Here is a 21497-nt window from a genome sequence, read left to right as displayed (position 1 = left end):
GGAAAACAGAACAATACATTTTGATACAATATTAAGATATTATTCAACGTGATTGGTAGAAACTGACATTAGTTTTAAAATTGTCTTTAAAATATTTGCAGTGGTAATGCGCAATATAAATGATATGTAGCAGAAATGATAGAAATTAGATTTTTTGTCAGTCTACCGGCTAATCACGGTAATGCATGTTGATGACATAATCGTCAACCAGCGGGAAACAGCGTGGTGGAGAGCGCAAAGGAAGAGATCCTTAAAAAGGCAGGTGCACAAACATCAGTTATCTGGACTTGGTTCGGGTTTAACCTCCCGCGGTTTTAGAGCGATGCTCAAGAAGAGTGCGGCAGATGTCACTGTCAGACAGCAGAAAAATGTCATCTGCAAAGTGTGTGGGATTTATCAAATACAAGTAATTTGTTTTGCCACCTTAAAGCAAAGCTTGCAGCTGTAGTTAGCTAAATACCAGCAAATAAAAAGCAGAATTTCACACATTCATTTTAGATTAAAATGATTGTGTTTCTATGTAGAAGTAGATTTTTAATTTAATTACTTAACTTTGATTTTTCCTGGTAGTCACCATTGAGATTATATTGCTGCCAATCAGGGCTTAAGGGAATGACAGGCAGCAACATAACAAATAACACAAAAATCTGTTAATCAAGTTTTAACACATAAAAATATAGACATTTCACCCAATTAGTATGTGATTTTTTATTTGTTTCTATTGTAAATTTTACACAAATCACATTGTGATATATATCGTTACCACCACCCATCACAATATATTAATGAGATATGAATTTTGCAGTAAAGAAGCCATTTCTGCCTTAATGAGTTTATAATAAGCAAAATGATTGTATGAGAAGGTTTTTATAGCATAACCTACCTCTGCAACAATCCAAGCAGAACATTAAAAAAACATGTAAATAGTAAGCTTATGTGACATTGTTATTCAAGGCTCACTGCTGGGACGCTGTAATGAAGCCATTAAAGCAGAAAACGCTCTCTGTCAACCTTAAACCTTCATGAGCCGGCCTTAATGGTTTTTATCTGCCAATCAGTGCTCTCACACTTACCACCACCCTGTGTAAATGAATTCAAATCCTTCTTGCTCATACTCGGAGAACCACCCGATGACATGCAGCCTGCCTGGAAATGGATGTCCTCCGGTGAAGCACTGAAGTGATCCCTGCAGATTCTCTAAAAGGGAGAAGTTAGGACTGTCAGATCACGGCCGTAAAACGAGGGTGTTTAAAGGTTTAGCCCACCAGGGCTCCTGAATTACACGCTAAGGGCCTGGACTCCAAATGCATTTATCCAGGAGAGGCAGGAAGTGAAACAAGGCACTTTGGTGGAAAAACTCTGGCAAAATGGCACACCGTGAATTTGCATTTAAAGTGTTCACATTGTAATTTGTAAGATACAATTTATGCTAATTTGATGAATTCAGGCAACGGAAAACTGTTTCTTAATGTTTGTGCCTTTCCACTTTCACACTCTCGTCCAAAGAAGTTAAGACAACGTCATTTATGCCATTTCATTGCTTTTACTTTACAAACATCCACAGTCTATCACTGAATATAAAAAAAGAGTGGTGAAAGAGAAACATGTCTCCTCTAAGGATAAGAAAAAACTCCAGCAAGGTCGAAGAAAAACACAGAAACAGAAGAGAGGCTCTGCAGGATAAAACAGAACGCCGTCCATCGTTTTCACATTACGTGTACACTTACATTTATTTAGAAACAATATCAAATTACATTCCAGGTACATTATGTACAGCAAAAACACATCAACAAGCTGCTATTCAGGAAACAGATAGATATTTTTTTAAAAACATTCACAAAATGATCTTAGACACTGATCACATTTTCTGCACAAAAACAGTAAGTGACCATTTATTTCCAGTTGCTAAAAACCTTGGAGAAATATTCATATCAACATTTTTACACTTTTTAGGTAACATTATTAGAAGGGGTGTGCATAAGACTAACATGAGTAAATAATAATAAATAATGTCACTTTTAATGCAAAGATGACACTTTTAATGGACTTTTAATGCAACTTTGCATTAAAAGTGTAATTATTTACCGAATGACACTTCATGACGACAGTTGTAAATATTTTTGAAGACTCCACGCTCACGATAGGTGTTATGAACACCTCTTCAAATAAAGTGTTACCACAGTTTTTCACGTTACAATCAAAAACAAGTTCTTCTGACCCACACAAAGCAAATTTGAAAGATGCCTGGTTTTCATACCTTGTAGTGTGCATTCGTATTTTGTCTCTCCCGAGTCATTTAATAGAAAAACCTTTCACTGCAATTACCAGCAGCTGGTAGAAGCAATTATCTGTATGTACCAGCTGTGCACATCTAGACTCAAAAAACAATCTCTATTTGTTATTGCAAAATAGTTTGGGGTTTTTTGGCAGTACACTCTATGGGTGCTGTCATACCAGCCCTGTTTGGTCCATTTTAATCAAACTCTAGTTCATTTCTCTTGAAAGTCTGATTTGTTTGGGGAGGTGTGAATGTAAATTTTGATGTGGACCTTCAAGCTAACTCTAAAAACCTCGGTCTCGGTTTGGTTGAAGTGAACTTTGATGCTATTCAAATGAATATGTGAACACCGGGTGGACCCGAGATCGCTTCAAAAGCAGGAAGTGAACTATAGCGCAGAGCATTCTGGGTAAATACAACCAAAACAAATGTGAGAGTCTATTGCTAGTGGGAGAAATGGTTTGTAGTATTTTACCAAAAACTATGGGTGCAGCTTTTTGGCCAATTGCCGATTACTGATCATTTAAAAAGCTTCACCTGCCCATTCAGATTTTAGCCAATACTCTGAAATGTTGCTCAGTATAGCAAGAAAGTTTCTGAATTGGCAACAGACTGTTAACTGTAAACGTTCAGTTATAACCTGGTGGGCTGGTCTTTCAGTCAAACCTCTCTCACGGGAGAACAGAAGAGGACAGTGGTTGATTTTTTAGACCTTTGCAGAGGTAGATAAGATCGATGGATAGGATCGGCTTCACATGTAAAAATCAGCCAATTACTAATCTCCCAAAATTAAGGAAATCAGCGCCTATAAAACAGAAGAGAAATCCTACAACTGCTAAAATCTGATACCACTCCACTTTTGGTTACATTTTGTCAAAAAGGAAGTTGCGCTCATGTCTTTTTCAATGGTTTTCATATCATTTCTTTTAGTGGTTCTTGGTGCAGGACGAGCACAAGCAAATGGGTCAACAGGTTTCTGAAATGGTTTGGCTTGTTTGACACAGTGCAGTGTGAAAGCGAACCAAATGTAACAAATGTTGCAACTTTATCAAACTATCAGATAAGAAAACACCCTTTGGGGTTTAGGTTTAGGGGTTAAGAAAACAATTATTTGGGGTTTAGGCTCCTTTGCTTACTTTCAGATACTGTAATGGTTCAGCAATTGTTAATACTGGCACAACAAAGCCTACTGTTTAAATGCCCTAAATGTCACGTAAGCAGACTGCTCTCTGTTAGGTGATGTGAAGGCTCTGGTTTCGCTCAAAGCAGCACAATATATCCTTTCTTTTCAGTGCCCAACTTCCACGCTGCCACTTTGTTTCAGTTTGTCGGCAGCAGTGCCAAGTCCCCGCTTGGGATTTGCCCGTCATTCCTGTTACCTTTACTAAATTTGGTGCTGGATGTAACAAGAGGAAAATGCTCCATCAGTCACATTGTGGGTGTGGAGAGAGGAGCCGGAGGAACGTTCAGTAGCTGAGAAATAAAGCAGTGGAAGCTCTGCCAGCGTCTATTTCCTGGGAGAGATGATGGGAAAAATTCTCCGTCCTCTCTGGGGATATCATTTGGAGACACACAGGTGTCCTTCAGAGGCAGAAGTTTTAGCGCGGAACCCTGGCTCTTGGTAAGGGTGTTTGGAGCGTTTCTGAAGTAAAATCCTCCTTTGCCTCGGTTGGTTTGCTCCATCAGATAAAGACTTCCAGTTGAGGCTTAAGTGTGTCAATGAATCCGGGTGGAGGCGGGGAATCAATGATAAGTGCAGCTTACCTCCGCAGCACCCGCCAAATAGAGATTAAACCATTTCAGCCTAATAGCACATGTCAGTCAAAAGTCACACTTGAGTACTTGAACCCTCTCTCCTTTGCCAACTTTCATTTTATAATCACTTCCCCTTGAAAAGATGTAGCAATTTACAAAAATGCAGAGAGAAGCGGCTGAAAATCCACATCAGAGCTGGAGCCGCCATCTGTAATTGTCAACCGTTTCTCTGAATCCTCAAACAGGACTCAATTTGAGTGTAACCATTTCTGATTTATTCAAAGACACACGCGTACAAACCAGCATGCTCAAACACCATGATCAAAGCCCCAGAGATGTATTACAGCACCAAAAAAACACAGCTGTCTCTCTGAGCAGCCGCTTTTTGTAAACGCTACTCGTTTCTCTGCTCTAATCACTGTTGTGGACATCGCAAAATTACCCACCGTTCCATAGAATTACTTGACTGGATCCAATAACAGTGGCTTTGATTTGCTGTTCAGCCGTCTCACAGGCGGATACACCCTGTGGTCTGTAAATGAGAGCTTGTGCTGTTCAGCCAGTATCCCTAATTTAGACATCATAGGGCTCATTAGGTGTATCAAACTGATATCAAAGTCAGAGCACAGATAGTGGTGCTTTAGCAAACACTGGCGCTGTGACAGTATCCCACAACCTATACGCCTGCAGGGGGTGAAGCTCTGTTTTAATGTCACCGATTTTTCTCCAGGAACTGTTGAAAGTAGTGCTGGGCGATATGGACTTACAGTTTTAGATCTGGACTAAAAACCCAACTGTTTAGAGTTGCCTATGAACCATAAAAAATGAACCACTGACCAGCATTTTCATGTGTAACAATGGCACATATACATGAATGACTTGTATCACTAAACTGCACATAAATTGCATTTAATCATATTTTGAAATTTACTGATACTCTGATAAAACTAAGCAATCTCATTGACGAGTGCATGTAAACGTCTCAGGGAACGTATTGCACCATTTTTGCACAAATATACGTCAGAACATCTTCATTATTCCATAATCTGTTAAAAGATGCAAATAATTAAAAGATGCGAGAAACAAGAAATCTCCCTCACACATCTGTTGGTGTTTTTGTGCTTCAAAGGCCAAACACTCACCTGCAGCGGTCTTTCTTTGGAAGGAGTGTGTTGCTTGAGCACGGTGCATTCTGCATCAGCTTGTAGAGAGATCCAGAACTGGACACCTGCCATACCTGGTTATGGTTGCTAAGTTCTGATTGTACCTTTACAGTTCAGTGGAGGGATTGCACAAGTGCTCAGCTGAATAGTCTTTCCAAACAACCTACACTTGGAATCAAATATCCAGGAGAAGAAAACACACACACACACACACACACACACATTGCGTGCAGGTTAGGCAGAGTTTCCATCTGTATTTTTTTTATTTTGTTGGCTGTGCTGCACCGCCTCTTTTGTTTGCATGTGGCTCACGGTTTGTGCCTTTAAAACTCCGAGGAGGGAGCCGTTAAACGGCTTGTAGGCTGAATATTTTCTGCAGTGCAGCAGTTCAGATGAGAGGTATAAACAAAGAGATGATGTGTCCCCACCGAGACAACTCCCTTGATAGGTGGAGTTGTGATAACTCATTCAAAACAGCCTCTCTATTATTGTCTTTTGTTTGCTTTTGAAGAAAGATTAAAAAGAAAAAGTCTGTGTCCTTTTGACGTTACAGTGGGATGCTGGTACTACTGTGCAGCGCTGTGTAGTGTCAGAAATTGATTCAAAGACAGCTTATCTCGGCCCATGAGGGAGCAAGCCAGCAGACTGCATCCAGAGGTTTCTGGGTAATATTCAGCTGCCTGTTCAGGCAGAGATTCAGCTTGTTTATTTTATTTTATTTTTTTCCGGCCCCCGTATCTCTGCAGTCATTTCAATGCTCTGCTCGTCAGAAGCGGCATGTGGACTTTGTCATGTTTGCAGTGACGATATGAATCTCTCTGTGTGCAGGTTTACACCAGATACGGGAAATGCTACACTTTTAATGGCAACAAGACGACATCCAAGAAGACGAAGCAGGGCGGGATGGGAAATGGGCTGGAGATCATGTTGGATATCCAGCAGGATGAGTATCTGCCCATCTGGAGAGAGACGAGTAAGACCCACAAACATCCTACGGCCTCAAAACACAGCATGAAATAATCATTTAATTCATCGTTTTATCTGCACCACACTGTAAATACACAGCGAACTGCAAAATGTTGATTCCACAAACCTCAGTGTGGTTTATTGGGAGTCTTTTAAATGAATCAAAGAGAAAAACGTGCAAAATTAACAAGTGGAAGGAAATTGATTGATTTTTTTTTTGATTTTTTTTTACAAATTGCAGTAATGTATAAAAATCTAGCAGTTACGTCTAAAATTATTCATACTTTCAGTATATTTAGATTTAAAAATGTATTTTCAACCAATCTGAAATGACCTTCTCTGAGATGACAATAAAAAGAAAATATATATATTTATTCATATTTATCTACATTTGATTTTAAAATGATGTGCAATTTCTTAATAAAAAAACTGTCTTTATATATTTTTTTATTTTTAGCATATCAAATACTTGTTAAAAAGCCTTTTGGCATGTTCCCAATGATACATTAAATATTTTTCTTTGGTAATGAGCGTTATGTCAGATTGCCTGATCAGATCCCAGTCTTTTATCCTTTTCCTGCACTGCAGAAACATAAAATTTTACCAAGTATTTTGGATTTAGTTTACAGTTCAAATACCTTAGTAGGGTAAAAATGAGACAAAACTAACTTACAAGTAACTTTTCAGCAAGAAATACCTTGTTTTAAGTTATTTTAACTTAATAAAGTTAAAATGTTTTAAGTTATCTTAAATTAAAACAAAAAGTCCTAGTTATAAGTGAGGAAATCTGCCAGTTTAAAAACATGTTTCAAATATTTTAAGTCAAAATGTCTTGTTCCATAAGCTGGGAGATTATTTCATTTATAATTTGTATTTTTCATCAATTTTAAGGAATTATTAACTAAAAATAAGCTCCTATCTGCTGAAAAGTTACTTGTAGGTTAGTTTTGTCTTATTTCAAGTGTACTGAGATATTTCCACTAGAAACTAGAACAAAAATATTTGGTAAGATTTTGTGTTTTTGCAGTGTGAGGTTGGACGGTTCCCATGTAATCACCTTAATTTAACTCTCTTCGGAGATTACCCGTCCAATTCAAGTCCAAGCTCCATACAAGCTGCTCAAAGTCAATAAAATTACTTCTGGTCAAAAGAAATATTTTTGTATAATTCGAAGATTACATTCAATCTAAATCTACCTGGGATGTGAATATGTTTGGATTTTTTTAACCTCACAGTTAGTGGGGATATGAATTGAGTTAAATATGATAGAAAACCTGTTAGTTGGACAAGTTATTGACCCTCCATGCTATAATAGAATAGTCTGGGTTAAAAATGGCTCTACATGTGCAAATCTGTAGGAAATATACCCCAGGAGATTTCATTTAGTTTATTTATTCAGCACCTATTCACAATTAATGTTGCTTCATTCACTTTATAGAAAATTAACTCAATCCAATCATACAGAGAAGCAGAAATTTGGAACAATACGCTAAAGTTTGGATTGTTGTAATTCTCTTTTTGAATCTTTTTTACAGTGCTTTTACACATAAACCATGGGATTTGTTGAAGGGAATTCCCGACCAACACACTGTGATCTGTGCTTGTTCTGTTGCTGCATAATATTCTTCCCTGTTGGCTTTATTTCCCCAAACATGCTTGAAATGCGGTTCGCAGTTAGCATCAAGCTGAATCTGAGCTGTCAAATGATGCAGACTCCTGAAATCCTCGCGTTCACTCTGCTTCCGCCACTGCACTCTCATGCTCTGCTTCACATTGTTTTGCCGCGTAGATGAGACGTCCCTGGAGGCCGGCATCCGAGTTCAGATCCACAGTCAGGACGAGCCTCCCTACATCCACCAGCTGGGCTTCGGCGTCTCGCCCGGCTTCCAGACCTTCGTTTCATGTCAGGAGCAAAGGGTAGGCCTTTTTTCATCCCTGCTTTGCTGCTGTTTGTGCTGCCCTCCCTGAAACTGTTCGCCGCTGGAAGCTCAGCCTAGTCTAATACATGTCTGTGTACTTAGCTGACCTACCTGCCCCAGCCCTGGGGGAACTGCCGCTCCACCAGCAGGGAGAAGTTCCCGGGATACGACACGTACAGCATCAGCGCCTGTCGCCTGCTCTGCGAGACCAACGAGGTCATGCGCGTGTGCAACTGCAGGATGGTTCACATGCCTGGTAAGAAACGCAGAAAACTGCATGTGTGAAACAAAATCTGTATAAAAACGTATCAGGGCCACGTACGAAGGCCTGATACGTACGAAAATGAATACATTTCTGCCAAAAAATCTCTGAAATGTTCTAGAGAAAACCAGGCAGTTTCTGAGTTTCAAAAGTCAAAAACTCAGAAATCTGGAGATCTCAGAAGTTTTCTAGAAAAAAAGTTACAATTTCTCAGATTGAACGGTCTGAAATGTTTTACCTTTGAAACTCAGAAATTTCATTGTTTGTTTTTTTTTTGTTGTACGTTTCTGAGATTAATCTCAAAATGTTTTTTTGGCCAGAAATATACTCCTTTTTTAACATTTATTTATGCATTTGTGAGTTTGCATAGTAAAAAAAATGCTAGAAAAAACTCAAGGAAAAAATGTCAAAAATTAAAAACGTTAAACTTTTGAAAGTTTCTGAAAGGTTTTTTTCAAGTTTTTGGGCTGAGATTTACTCCCATCTTTTGATATTTGTGAGTTGTGAGTTTGAAATGTTTTTTAAAAAATCTGGAATAACTTTTTAAAAGTTTCAATCTTGAAATGTGGAAATTTCCAATCTTTCAACTTTTTTCTAAAAAATTTCTGGAATTAATCTCGAACTTTGTGCGTTTTCTTCTAGCAAATTGTAAAATTTTAAAATATTCTTGTTTTTTCTAGAAATTTTCTGAAGTTAATATAAAAATTTCTGGGTCTTCTGGCTGAAATTTACTCCTCTTCCATTTTTATCTACAATCGCCCTAAAAACTGAGGGCATTTCTGAGTTGGAAAAGTAAAACATTTGCTAGAACAAACTCAGAAAGTTTTTCCTAGACACTTTATCTTAATCTCCAAATTCTTTTCTAAAAATGCTTGACTTTTCAAACTCAGAAAGTTCCTTGTTTTTTCTAGAAATGTTCTCAGATTAACGTTAAGATGTTTGAGATTTTGGCGGAAATTTACTCCTGTTTTTTTATCTACAGCTGCTCTAAAAACAAAGGAAATTTATGAGGTTGAAAAGTAGAAAATTTGCAATAATAATAAAGAAACTCAAATTCTCTAATCCAACATATGGAGACTGTAGAAGAAGAAAGGCGTCACAAGCAGAACTCAGTAATTACAAAGCAGCCTTGTCCTGACTAATACTTTGGTCCAGTCTGATCATTTTGTCTCCAACTGATGCAAATGTAAAAAAAAATCCAACTTTATTTCTGTCTAATAACTGGAAGTTGACCAATACTTGGTGCTGAAACAGAACAATGATCCCAAGTGAAGGAAAAAATGTAATGCGAAAGGTTTGCAGAAACATTTATCTCCAAACCTCAACAAACTGAAGCAGCCAAACATGTTATCGCAGACTGATAACATCATACAGAAAACAACTGATTCAACTCATTCCAGCTAAAGATGATTGTTCCAGATGTTGCGTCATGTGGAAAATGTTTCTTTTTTCCCCCAAGCTTTTATTGGCAGTTATGACATCTTTCCTCCTCCAGTGACTGCTTTGTGATTTGTTTCTTGGAATTAAGCTGAAAGCGTATCTGAGGTTGATTGGAATGTGGTCGGTTTCCACTGATGTGGTCACAACCACTTTGGAAGCGATTAAAATGAAGAAATGTAAAGCTGTCATCACAGTTGCCATAATTCATCCCGTTGGACTCAGTGTGTGGAACCATTAAACCGCTGGATTAAAAGCCACAGGGTTAATCGCAATCAGCACGAAGTGGCACAAGTGAAAGAACTGAGATTTTACGGTAATAAACGACATGAAGCAAATTTATGTCTTCAAAATGACTGTCAATGAGAACCCTCATTACGTTTCTCTTTTTCAAAGAAAACCATTTGAGCAACCTCCCTGTGGAGAATCTGAATGTGCTGGAGAGTTGGGCCTGACAAACATCAGGCGACATATTTGCGCTCGTGCGTCATCACGGTTTGAGAGCAGGAAGTCAAAGAGCTGAGTCACTGGAAGCAAGCTGCTTGAGTGATGTGGCTAACGAGCAGGCGAGAAGGCCAGAGCTCCGAGTTATGGGAGGAAATCCGCACCGTCTCCAATGTCACACCACAGCCGACACTTAAAAACACCTAAATGAATGGCTCAAGTAATCTGAGGTAGAAAAGGTTTAAAGAGCAACTTCTAGAAGAGGAAATCCAACCGATGTGGCTGTCACAAGCTCATAAACCACTGGAACCGCAATTCAGTTCAGTTCATTTAAAAAGCACCAATTAGCAACAGGTGTCATCTCACCTCACAGTGTCTTACAAGGACACTAAATACAGGATTTATTTTCAGAAATAAAATAAATTCATCCAGTTCATCCCAGTCTTATGAAGAGATACAGCCCATTTCAGTGAAAGCTTTCAAGTGGCCTAGTCAAAGCAAGTCCGGCTGTGGTGCAGGTCTTTTCTGCTTGAACATTCTCCAATGTCTATTCTGAAAGTCTGAGAAGAAAAGTCAGAAGGTTAAAGGAAATTTTTAGATCTAAAATGTCAAAATTCTGAGAAAAAAGTTTGAATTCTGAGTTTAAACACAGAATTCTTACTTAAAACGGACAATTAGTCAAAATTTTAAAATTTAATTCAGATTCGTGAGAGTAAGGACATAATTATGAGTGAAAAAGGGCAGAGTTCTAATTTTAATCACAGAATTACCAGATTAAAGTCAGAATTTTGAAGTAAAGTCAAAATTTGGAGATTAAAAACATAATTCTGGGATTAAAGTGAAAATTCTGCGACTGAAGACAGAATTCTGTGATTTATATCAGAGTTTTGAGACTAAAAACATAATTTTGTAGAAGAAAGTCAGATTTTCTGATTTGGAGGATGAAATGTGGCTGTTAAAATGTTTTACAGAATTTTAATACGTGTAAGTTTGACTGTGTAGTTTAGAGAAAATTCCCAGTAAATTCAAACTTGTGCTCCTCCTTATTGTAACGATGACTTTTGGAGTGTTTTTTCCTGAGAGTCATAAATGTTTTAAATGAAACCTGTTTTTAAAATCAGCTCTGCTACATAACCTCCTGCTGCTCTTATTCATCTCGGATATAAAACTACCAGAAAAGCACCTTTCCATTAAAGTCTCTGTGTGTATGTTCACAGAAAAATCCCCTCCGTTCTCCTTTTAATTAGGAATGCAGTGACTTTATAACAAAAGCTACTGGCAGATCCTTTGATGGAGACTTTAAACGCTTTGCTGTCAGGCGCAATGAGCTGCTGGGGGAATTTCTGGATGAACTGGAAGTCATTTGAAATCCAGTTGATTTATTTTAATTGTTTTGTAGACCTTTTTAAACACCCCATTAGACTCCAGGGGCCATCTGAAGGCATTAGAGAACTCTTTAGATCTTATCATAACACCACAGACTCGGAGAGAAAAGAACAGTTCATTTGTGAGAGGCTTAAATAAGGAAATTATTCACCTGAGACTCTGCAGCCTCAGAATGTGACTGTAAATCTGAGAAAGTATCCAAACGCTTAACTTTAATTTATGTTATTGCTTAAAATTTAGACTTTATTTGGAAGATTAACACAGAATTACACAAAATTGTGACATGGAAGGAGGACAACATGTCAATATTTTTCACAGCTGAAAACCTGAAAAGTGTGGCATACATTTTCTATTTTCAAAATACTTTTTAAAACACCAAGACAATGTATTTATGTAATTATAATCGTAAACTTTTTTTCACATTTCTCCATGTTGCAACCACAAAGTTTGCATTTTTGGGGAATTTTATTTCATATTCGACAACACAGAGTAGTGCATAAATGTGATACGTTTGGGAAATAATATATGATTTTCAACTTTATTATTAGAAATTTATTTTTAAAACATAAAGAGCATCAGTGCGTTATGATGCTACCACCATGTTTCACAGTAGAGATTGGTTACTGAGGGTTTAAGTGTTAGTTTTCTGCCTCACATACAACAAAACGTTTGATTTTACAACAGAAAACTTTGTCTGCTGGGTCTTCTTTATGTCTTATGCCAAACTGTAAGCTGGATTTCTAATTACTTTTTTCAGCAAATCTTATAGTTTTCTTGTTGACAAATCCCTCTGCCTGAACTGTGGATTTCTGCAGCTCCTCCATGGTTAATGTTCTTGCATAATTAATGCTTTAATGAGCTTAAATTACGTACAGGTGTACTCTACTCACTGATTAAGTAACGTATGAAGGATTTTGTTTTACATTAAAAAAGCATTAATTATTCTATATAAAAGGTATGCAGACACTTTATCTGATTGTTAGCTATAGCCTTTATTTTTGTCAAAAACCTCGGATTTATTTTAAAAGTAACGATTCATAAACATTGGGACTCTTAAACAGTGAGACCATAAATTGTATGTTTTATTTAGAGATTTGCAAGTTAAAAAAATTAATATTTCAGTGCCTCCTTCTATTTCTATATTTGGGTGTCCACCACAAAAAGAAGCCATTAAGCTGTTCTTGTTCCTGATGTGTGGACAGCAGACAGAGAATGGCTTTTTGCCTCTTCTCTCAAATACATCTTGAAATGTAAAAAAATATATATTTAAAATATGAAATCAGACGACGGCGGCTCCGTTTTTTTAGAGAAAAAGATATTTGTCGAAACCTTTTAACGTTTCTCCACAAACATTAGCCCCATGAGTGTTTCTCTCCCAGACAAACACACAAATACAAATTAATTGTCTTGCTGATGAATACGTGTCATTAATGACCTGGGCAGTGTGTGTTTTCTGCAAAGAAGTGGCTTGTTGATTGGATTTTAAAGAGTGTCTAAATATGCCCCGCGGGCGGAGCCAGCACGCTCCATTTCTCCGTGCAATCAAGGACGGACGTCCAAGACGGGGCCGTGAAGCGCGCCCGCCTTCATGTGGAGACGAATGATCAGCTGCAGAGGAGCGTTGTTCACAGACGCGCTCCCTCATTGCAGCAGACACGGGTCACTGAGCATTTTGTTTCTGATTGATCAAATTCACATTCTGCTCTTATTTCCAGGAACTGCAGATATCTGCCCTCCCAGTAAAATCAACTGTGTTGACAAAGCACTCGGTAAGAAACAATCTTCCCTCATTTCTTTTCCCATTACCCCAAAAACACAATCGGTAAATACGATAAGGATATTTTTTCATATTCTCTTTGACTGGATATTTTAAAATTACTTATTCTCGTGGTGATTTGGGTACTTTAGCGCTTGATGCTGGCGCTGCTTCCACACTGAATGTTTCAAATTAAAGCTGCGCTTCATTCCCCAGCGCCCATCAGCCTCGACTCTGACCTCACCCTCCCCTTTCAGCGGATATCGTAGCCGAACCTTGGTTTCAAAGAAACTCCAGTGAAAGGGGGCCATTTTATTGACTTGGCTGGACAATTATCATTTCTCAGCCAAATAAGCCAGAAATTTAATTATGTCTCCCTTCACTGAATTGAAACTCTGTTTAAAATGTGGCTGAATGAGATCTTAGATATATCTTACAAGAATGGGTCGCATTCATGTGGGCCATATTCCTGACTCAAACTGATGGATTCACCACTCCATCAAAGGTGATGTATTAAAAAATAATTTCTGCATTTACGTAGAAGTGCTTTCTTCCTACATCAGACAGACGTAGGCCTCCGTGCTCCTGCATACAAATAACCTTATTGTTAGAGTTGTAAAATCCATAAATCATCAAATTATAATTACTGCTTTCAGTGCTTCCTCTGAACATTTTTAGCCAGAACTGAATGCTTTCCGAATTTTAAGAGACAGGCTGGGAAAGGGAGTGCCATTGTTTCAGAGATCATAAATATGTATTTAATCTATCAATATGCCAGCCACTTACTGTATGTTTGTCTTAATTGAATAAAAGGTACTATATGCATTTTCTTCTGCAGACTTTACTTGTTCATTTAGTCAGAGAAAATGTCTTCTGCCGTTATTTCTGTGAATTCAACTGCTGCAGTTCTCCGTTAGACGATAGTCTGTTGATTTGTTGTGAACCCTTAAGATGCACTGATCAGTTTTCTGCCAAAGTCTGATGTCCAGTTTTTGCTGCAGATAAGCATGGAAATCGATTCCAATTTATTTATAAGATCTTTAAGATAAGACCATACAAGAAAAGCATTTAAAATGTTTTTTTTGTCTAACCTTTCTGCTTGAGGGGTCATTAATTATTTGTACTAGAAGCAGAGGCAATTTACATTAAATAGTCGATACACAACAGGTTTTGCTAAGGACTAAACCCTTAAAGCAGACTTTTCAAAATGTTTTAAGTGTCTTACACTTGCAAATAGTGTTGCATTACTAAAACAGGACTCTTGTGTTTTCCTACAGAAGATCTTAAATTTAAGTGTTAGCTTTCCAAAAGGTTAACATTTCTAAATCCAACATGTTTCATGACGAACAGAGGCTGAGGAAGAATAGTTAAATAACAGAAAATCTGATGCATAGCAAGTCTTGCTCTCTCTCGCCCTTTTTCAGCCAGAATAAACCGGACACCCTGCAAAAACACAAAATCTTACCGAGTATTTTTGGTCCAGTTTCTAGTGCAAATATCTGAGTACACTTGAAATAAAACAAAACTAACTTACAAATAACTTTGACTTGTTTCAAGTCAACAATTCCTTACTGGCAGATTATTTCACTTATAACACGGGGAAAATGTCTTGTTATAAGTGAAATATTTAAAACATGCTCCTATATTAAAACAAGCTCCTACATCTTGCTGAAAAGTTACTTGTAAATTAGTTTTGTCTTATTTTAAGTCTACTTAAATACACTTAGACCATGTGAAGAACCATCGAAGCTGTACACTGACTTAATGTGGCTGTAAATGAATATCAGCTCAAAAATACTCCAAAGATAAGCCAGTTTAGACGAAGGATGGATGGAATATTTACTGGAAAATCAACCTCTTTCGCTCCAGAATCATGTTATGTATTTGCGATGTTCAGAGTTGCTATGGTAACGGTAACCCGGGGGACGACGGGTCGGTTAGAGCAAGGCAGTTGAAGACCAAAATACTTGATCAACAGTGGATGTTACAACACAACGAGACTGAAACGTCTCCGTATCTTTGATGTTATGCCGTTACAAAAAGGGATTGAAGACATAACAAATCTCTTATGTGATTATTTTCAATGTGAAATAAGTTTAATTCAAGTTAAAATCACAACTTATGTCTGTTAAAACTGCGTGTTTGCAGCCCAGCTACAGAAGAACAGTGGGGATATCTGTCCATGTGAGACGCCCTGTAATCTCACCCGCTACGGTAAAGAGCTCTCCATGGTCAAAATCCCCAGCAAGGGCTCGGCTCGCTATCTGTCCAGGAAATATGACAAGTCAGAGGACTACATCAGGTACGGAGAACGACTTCAGCCAGAAACAAGCTTGCTTATGAGCGGCGGTGTGTGGCTCAGTTAGGGAGTCATAAAGTGCTAACAAACAACAATAAATATAAAGTAGAATCAATTAGATTTTCATCCAGGCATCAATTTACGTTTGTTCCAGTAAACAGATGTTGATTATTGGAACTATTTTTAATTCAATCTAATGGTAATAAACATTTATTGCTTTGTGTTATATGAGTAGAAGTAATTACTATGATGAAGTGGGAGTATTTGTTTTCCACCGTTAGTCTGTCTGTCACTGGAAAACATGCATCTTAACAGCAATTTGACTGGTTTCAATAGAGCTAAGACACCTCAAACAGAGCTTCATTTACTGTTGTAAAATATAACATTTATAGGTGTGATAAGCTAGATTTAAATTTCAGAACATAAAGCATTCCTATCCCTTGGACTTTTCACAGTTTGTCATGGTACAACCAAAAAGGTCAGGATATTTTATGTGATACAAAAACCCAAAGCGAAATCCAACAAGCGCCTCCAACTCTACATTTACACTAACATGTGAAAAGGGCTGCTAACAGATGCCCAATTATACAACCGTACGTCTTTGAAAAGCAGAAGAAGAACCTCCTGCACAACCAACAAGACTTTCGCAAGTAGCTTCTGAACTGTAAATCAACAACAAATCATTTGCCTTTTCCAGCAACCATTGTAAAGTGCATATAGAAACCAGCTGACCAAATGTCCTGGAATTCTGCTTGGGTTGCTAGGTGACGGGCTGGGCTTAGCTGGGGTTGCCAGGTAATGGCACAGTAGCCATAGAATGTGTCGTAGCTCCTTTTCCAGACACCAAAGAAACATTAAGGACTTTGGTTGTTTTCTATTTTATCTGTGTGCGAGATAGTCAGAAATGTCCTCTTCCAATATCTAATGCACAAGTCTTGGCTGGACAGTTACCAGGACAATGGCACTTACCTCACTTTGGTGTTTAAAGTGGAAAGTTTTGTGCTATTTTTCTGTACTTGGACCCTGAAATATTAAGAAACTCTTTATTATTTGCCTCTTTCATTTTCCAACATGCACAAAGCAAAGTTTGCATAAACATGGATGAGGGTGTCTGATTTGGAAGAACTTGCCTGGAACAGAGTCCTGGCCTCAACCCGATCGAACACATTCGGGATGAATCTAAGCAGAGACTGTAGGCCAGAATTTCTCATCCAACATCAGTGTTTGACCTCAGATATACACTTCTGAAGGAATTGTCAAAAATGTCCACAAACACTCAGAAAACTTGTGGAAAGAATTTCCTGAAACCAGAAGCTGTTAAAACCCAAAAAGCTGACATCATAAAAACTCTTATGTATTAAAAATTGGATGTTACTCAAGCTTATAGTTGTACCAAAGCTGAAGAGGTTAAACTTTTTGGAATATACTTCATTCAGTTCCTGGCAGTGTCATCTGAATTTGACTGCTTTTATATCAAATTTAGTTTTAGATTGGACTAGAAGTGGCATTTTATCCAGTCTGTTTGTGTGTTTGTAGTTTTAAAGTGCCTTGAGATGCTATTCATTATGAGTTAGCTATATACAGTAAATCAACATTTTGCAGATTTTCTTGAGGAAAAAACACATAAACACATACTTATATTTCTTTACGTTAATCTCTCCCAATGAAATACATTAATTTTTATTGTAATAAAGTGACAAAAGGTGGAAAAGTTCAAGGAACATCAAGCAAGATGTTCTATGGAGCACTTGCTAATATTTAAAGCTAATTCAGTTCAGGGGGAATCTGTAACGCCTCTCAGTGTCTAATCAACGGGATATAAGAGCAGATAAACATGGCTAAACCACAGAGCCCATGAAGATTCACAACATTTAATATTACGAGACTCTATAAACTCCAGAGAGACCGGAGGATGTGAGTGACTAAGCATGCTGTTGGTGCACGTCCTGCTCATCTCTGTAAAACCCTGAAAGACCTCATTATCTCACAATCCCTGGTTAGATCTATTCAAAACACTGTAGGCCTCGTTATCCTATCCTGTGTTAACGTGACCAAAAAGATGACTTGGTGAATTTATTTTAAATTAGGTCTATTTGAAGTGAATAACAGGGAAAGAACAGATGTTTTCTGAATTGCTGTTTTCCGTCTCTCTTTTTTTCCTGTTTTTTTACAGAGACAATTTCTTGGTGTTAGATATTTTTTTCGAAGCACTGAACTATGAAACAATTGAGCAAAAGAAAGCATACGATGTCGCAGGATTATTAGGTAAGAAATCCTCTCTTTTAAAATTGATTTATAAACTGTCTTTTCAAAACTGTGGCGCTCAATTTTGTAAAGACTTACAGAAAATGTCACTATTACTGCTTTCCTTAAACATTGCTGTTCTATGTTTCAGGTGACATTGGTGGACAAATGGGTTTATTCATCGGCGCCAGCATCCTGACAGTCTTAGAAATACTGGATTACATTTATGAGGTACAGTCTTCAAGTTGCTGGATTTGAAGCAACACCAAGAGCTTGTTACTAAATATATTGTTGACTTTAATCCAGACAAAACACTAATTCTGTGAATCTACATTCTAGTTCCAGTGCAGAAGCTTATAGAAACTTATTAAAGCAAGCATGTGATGCTGTTTTTTAGCTTTTAGTCATTTATTTAAGAGATCAATTTGTTGGGACACTCAACTGTCTCTAACTTTCAGCTGGTTAGCTATTGGTACGAAGGGAAAGCTGAAAACTTTGGACTTAATATGGCTGAAAAACATATGACAATATGTGTGTTTCATATCTGTCAAAATCAATAATTATTGATTAGTTCTTTGTTTTTAATGTCTGAAATACTGTCTGTTTTATCCACAGTTTTTGTTCCCCGCCGTTGTTGTTTATTTTTAAGCAGTTATTAGTCACAGTGGCAGAACCTTGAATTGCTGCTGCGCAAGTTACTCTACAGGTCGTTGCTAGGTAACCAAAGAATAAGTGAGTTGCTAGGTAACCAAAGAGTGAGTGAGTTAGTTGGTGCTACCCACTTTGCTTAGCTAGACGTCAGAGGTCTCCCAGAATGCTGTGCAGTTCTGGATCGGACTCCAGTAAACTTATTGAATATTCTATCAAACGTATTATCTATTAATATTATTATCGCGATTATATACTGTTATTTATTTATTTTCAAGCCAAACTTTGTAGGTAATGCTCCTTTTTACGAACCATATTCACTCTATTTGATACACCAGTACCACTGGTAGCTAATTAGCCATTAGCATGATGCTGCCACCACCATGCTTGACATTTGGTACGGTGGTCTTAGGTTTAGAGTGAAACATGAAAAAGAAAGAAGAAATCTGTAAGGGGGCAAATGCTTTTGAGCACAAAACTATATGAATACAATGATTTTACGGCGAATTCCTCTTCCAAATGCTGTATTTCTTTCCGGGTTTTTTCTCCCGCCTGACTTTCTCTCGGTGAAACCAGCTGATCAAGCATCGGCTACAGCGTCTGCTGAGACCGCAGAAAGAAGAGAAGAAGAATACCCAGCCGACCACAACTGTTGCCACAGTGGGTCTAGAAGAAATGAAAGCAAAGGTACTGAACAAAAACTGCTCTGTAATAAATTACTCTTTCCTAGTTTTCATGCTGAGTGTACATCCTACACCCTACACCCTCACCCTGCAGCACTGCAGCCAGCTGTATTAGAAAACAGCAACTGGATAAGTAATAGAGAAGCAAATTAATATTTTTCCACCACATGAGAATAAGGAGTGTAATGCTCCTAATTACTTTTTAACCACTTTGCAAAACACAACCTCCCCTGGAGCTCAAATTCATCATTGCTCAACTTAATTCTGAGGTCGCTTATTTTCTAAACAATAGACTTCTTATGTCGAATCTAAGTCTGAGCGAGTCGAAGTCTGCTTTGCATATTGTAACTGTGACAGATGGTGAGTAATTCGGCTAAACAGCTGTGGACTCCAGCGGTGCTTCAAAGTCAGAGGCGGGCCTCCTCCTCTGGAGGAGCTTCGGGGAAGCCCCAAGGAGTCACAGAGAGGTGAAGGAGTATCGCATTAGTTGTTGCTTTTCTATGTTTTCTAAAGCAGGTCGTTTATTACAGACAAATGACACTTTAAAGCAGGGGGGGTTTGTTCATATAGGCTAGGCTAATCACAGCTTTTTGTTCAGTTTTCAGCCATAATATTTACTTTAAAACACTGGAAAGATGAAAAAGAAAGAAAGATGAAAACAAAAAACTTGTGAAATATGAACTTATTCAATATGTGATCCTGGATTTGACTTTTTGTCTGCCTCCGACAGGAGCCCAATGACACGACACGGAGTCACCCAGAGGGGGCGTACGCCAACACGATCCTCCCTAACCACCACGTCCCTCATCCTCATCCCCACCCTCATCCTCACCCGCACCCTCTTTCTCACCCTCTTCCTGCGCCGCACCAACATCGCCCGGGACACCACGGCATATTTGAGGACTTCGCTTGCTAAAGCCAGCTTTTGTTTCCAGTCCTGGTGACAAAACAAGACAGGAACTATCTGTGTTGAGACAAAAACAGATTCCCTCCCTCTTCCTCCTCCTCCTCCTCCTCTGCATCTCCGTATTTTCTTTGCTCTCACCAGTGAAAAGCTACAGCCAAAGTCAAAAACACTAAACTTGTGCTGCTAACAAACCACTTGTATGTACAGTTTAGGCACAAATCAGACACGGCTTCTTCTTCTTCTTCTAATTCTTCTTCTTTGTCTGTTTTTCTCGTTTTGATCTAAATGGGAACCAAACCTAACTCAGCGTCGCCTTGACTTCTCGGAGACTACATTGACCAACTCTTTGGTACATGATCACTACGAAGGGATAAGAGGAAAAATGCACTTTAAAAAGGATTTATTTATTCTGTTGGCATCTATTTTTAATTGTTAATAATATTATTACGTCTTTGTTCCTGAATCTACTCTGACTTCATGAAGCTGTATCAGATCATTACACTTGATAAATTATGTAATTATTTAACAAAGTACTATTATCTGTCTGTTCTGTATTGTATACAAGATAACAGTAAGCAAACCTTGTTGGTGTTGAACCATCCGAAGTGTGAGTGGATTTATTTAGGCTGAGAAAGGAGCTAGCAGCATCTTTCCACATGAAGCATCCTGTCCGGTTTGTGGTGAAGGTGTTAGAGTAGCAGTGTACCTGTACATAAATCACAAAGTCCTACAAGGTTTGTTTTGATGGTTGTTGTTTATATTTAGTTACTATATAACTTATGTAGTATCACTTTTAATTATTTATACATTTTAGAGGAGTTTTTTTTTTATATGAACATCACGATTGTAGCAAATACTGTCCGCTGACTGCCGAATATTACCGCAAAGCTGACAAAACTGGATAACAAACGTATTCGTAGCTCTTGAGCTTATTCATGTTTTGTCACATCAGAGCCACATAACTCATGTATTTCATCTGGACTTTATGTCACATACCAACACAGAGTGGTGCATAATTGTCCTTCTTATCAATCTGAGCATTTTCCAGTGAAAAAAGCTCCATAGCATGATGCTGCCACCGCTGTGTGGCGATGCTGCCATCCTGCATTTAGGCCAAACGTTGTGTTTCTCTTTCCATTTTCAGAAGATTGATTGAGGTTTACTGCAATGGTAAAACTTGAGATGTTGCTTTAAACTTTGTTATAAATGTGTCCCTGTCCTGTCTGCTGTGTTCATTAATATTCCCTAACAAACCTCTAGGACACGTGTCAAACTCGAGGCCTGTGGGCCAAATCTGGCCCGCCATAGCTTTTTATGTGGCCCTCTGAGTGTAGACTAAATACAAAGTGT

The 21497-nt window shown here is 38.0% G+C and overlaps 1 protein-coding gene across 1 annotated transcript in view; it reads left to right on the top strand.

Annotated features, from left to right (window-relative positions):
• asic4 (acid sensing ion channel subunit family member 4) overlaps positions 1–20743 on the top strand; it is a 126433-nt gene extending 105690 nt beyond the window's left edge. Inside the window, exons 2-10 of the mRNA XM_014471971.2 lie at positions 6025–6169; positions 7952–8079; positions 8184–8337; positions 13326–13379; positions 15515–15668; positions 17839–17930; positions 18061–18140; positions 19134–19244; positions 19971–20743. Of these exons, the coding sequence (XP_014327457.1) occupies positions 6025–6169; positions 7952–8079; positions 8184–8337; positions 13326–13379; positions 15515–15668; positions 17839–17930; positions 18061–18140; positions 19134–19244; positions 19971–20156 (1104 nt within the window). The 3' untranslated portion in view covers positions 20157–20743. The remainder of the gene's footprint in view (positions 1–6024; positions 6170–7951; positions 8080–8183; positions 8338–13325; positions 13380–15514; positions 15669–17838; positions 17931–18060; positions 18141–19133; positions 19245–19970) is intronic.
• The last annotated feature ends 754 nt before the right edge of the window (positions 20744–21497 follow it).

Source organism: Xiphophorus maculatus, chromosome 7 (genome assembly GCF_002775205.1).
Source record: "Xiphophorus maculatus strain JP 163 A chromosome 7, X_maculatus-5.0-male, whole genome shotgun sequence".
In the NCBI taxonomy this organism is placed as follows: domain Eukaryota; kingdom Metazoa; phylum Chordata; class Actinopteri; order Cyprinodontiformes; family Poeciliidae; genus Xiphophorus; species Xiphophorus maculatus.
This window is presented reverse-complemented; position numbering and strand designations above follow the sequence as displayed.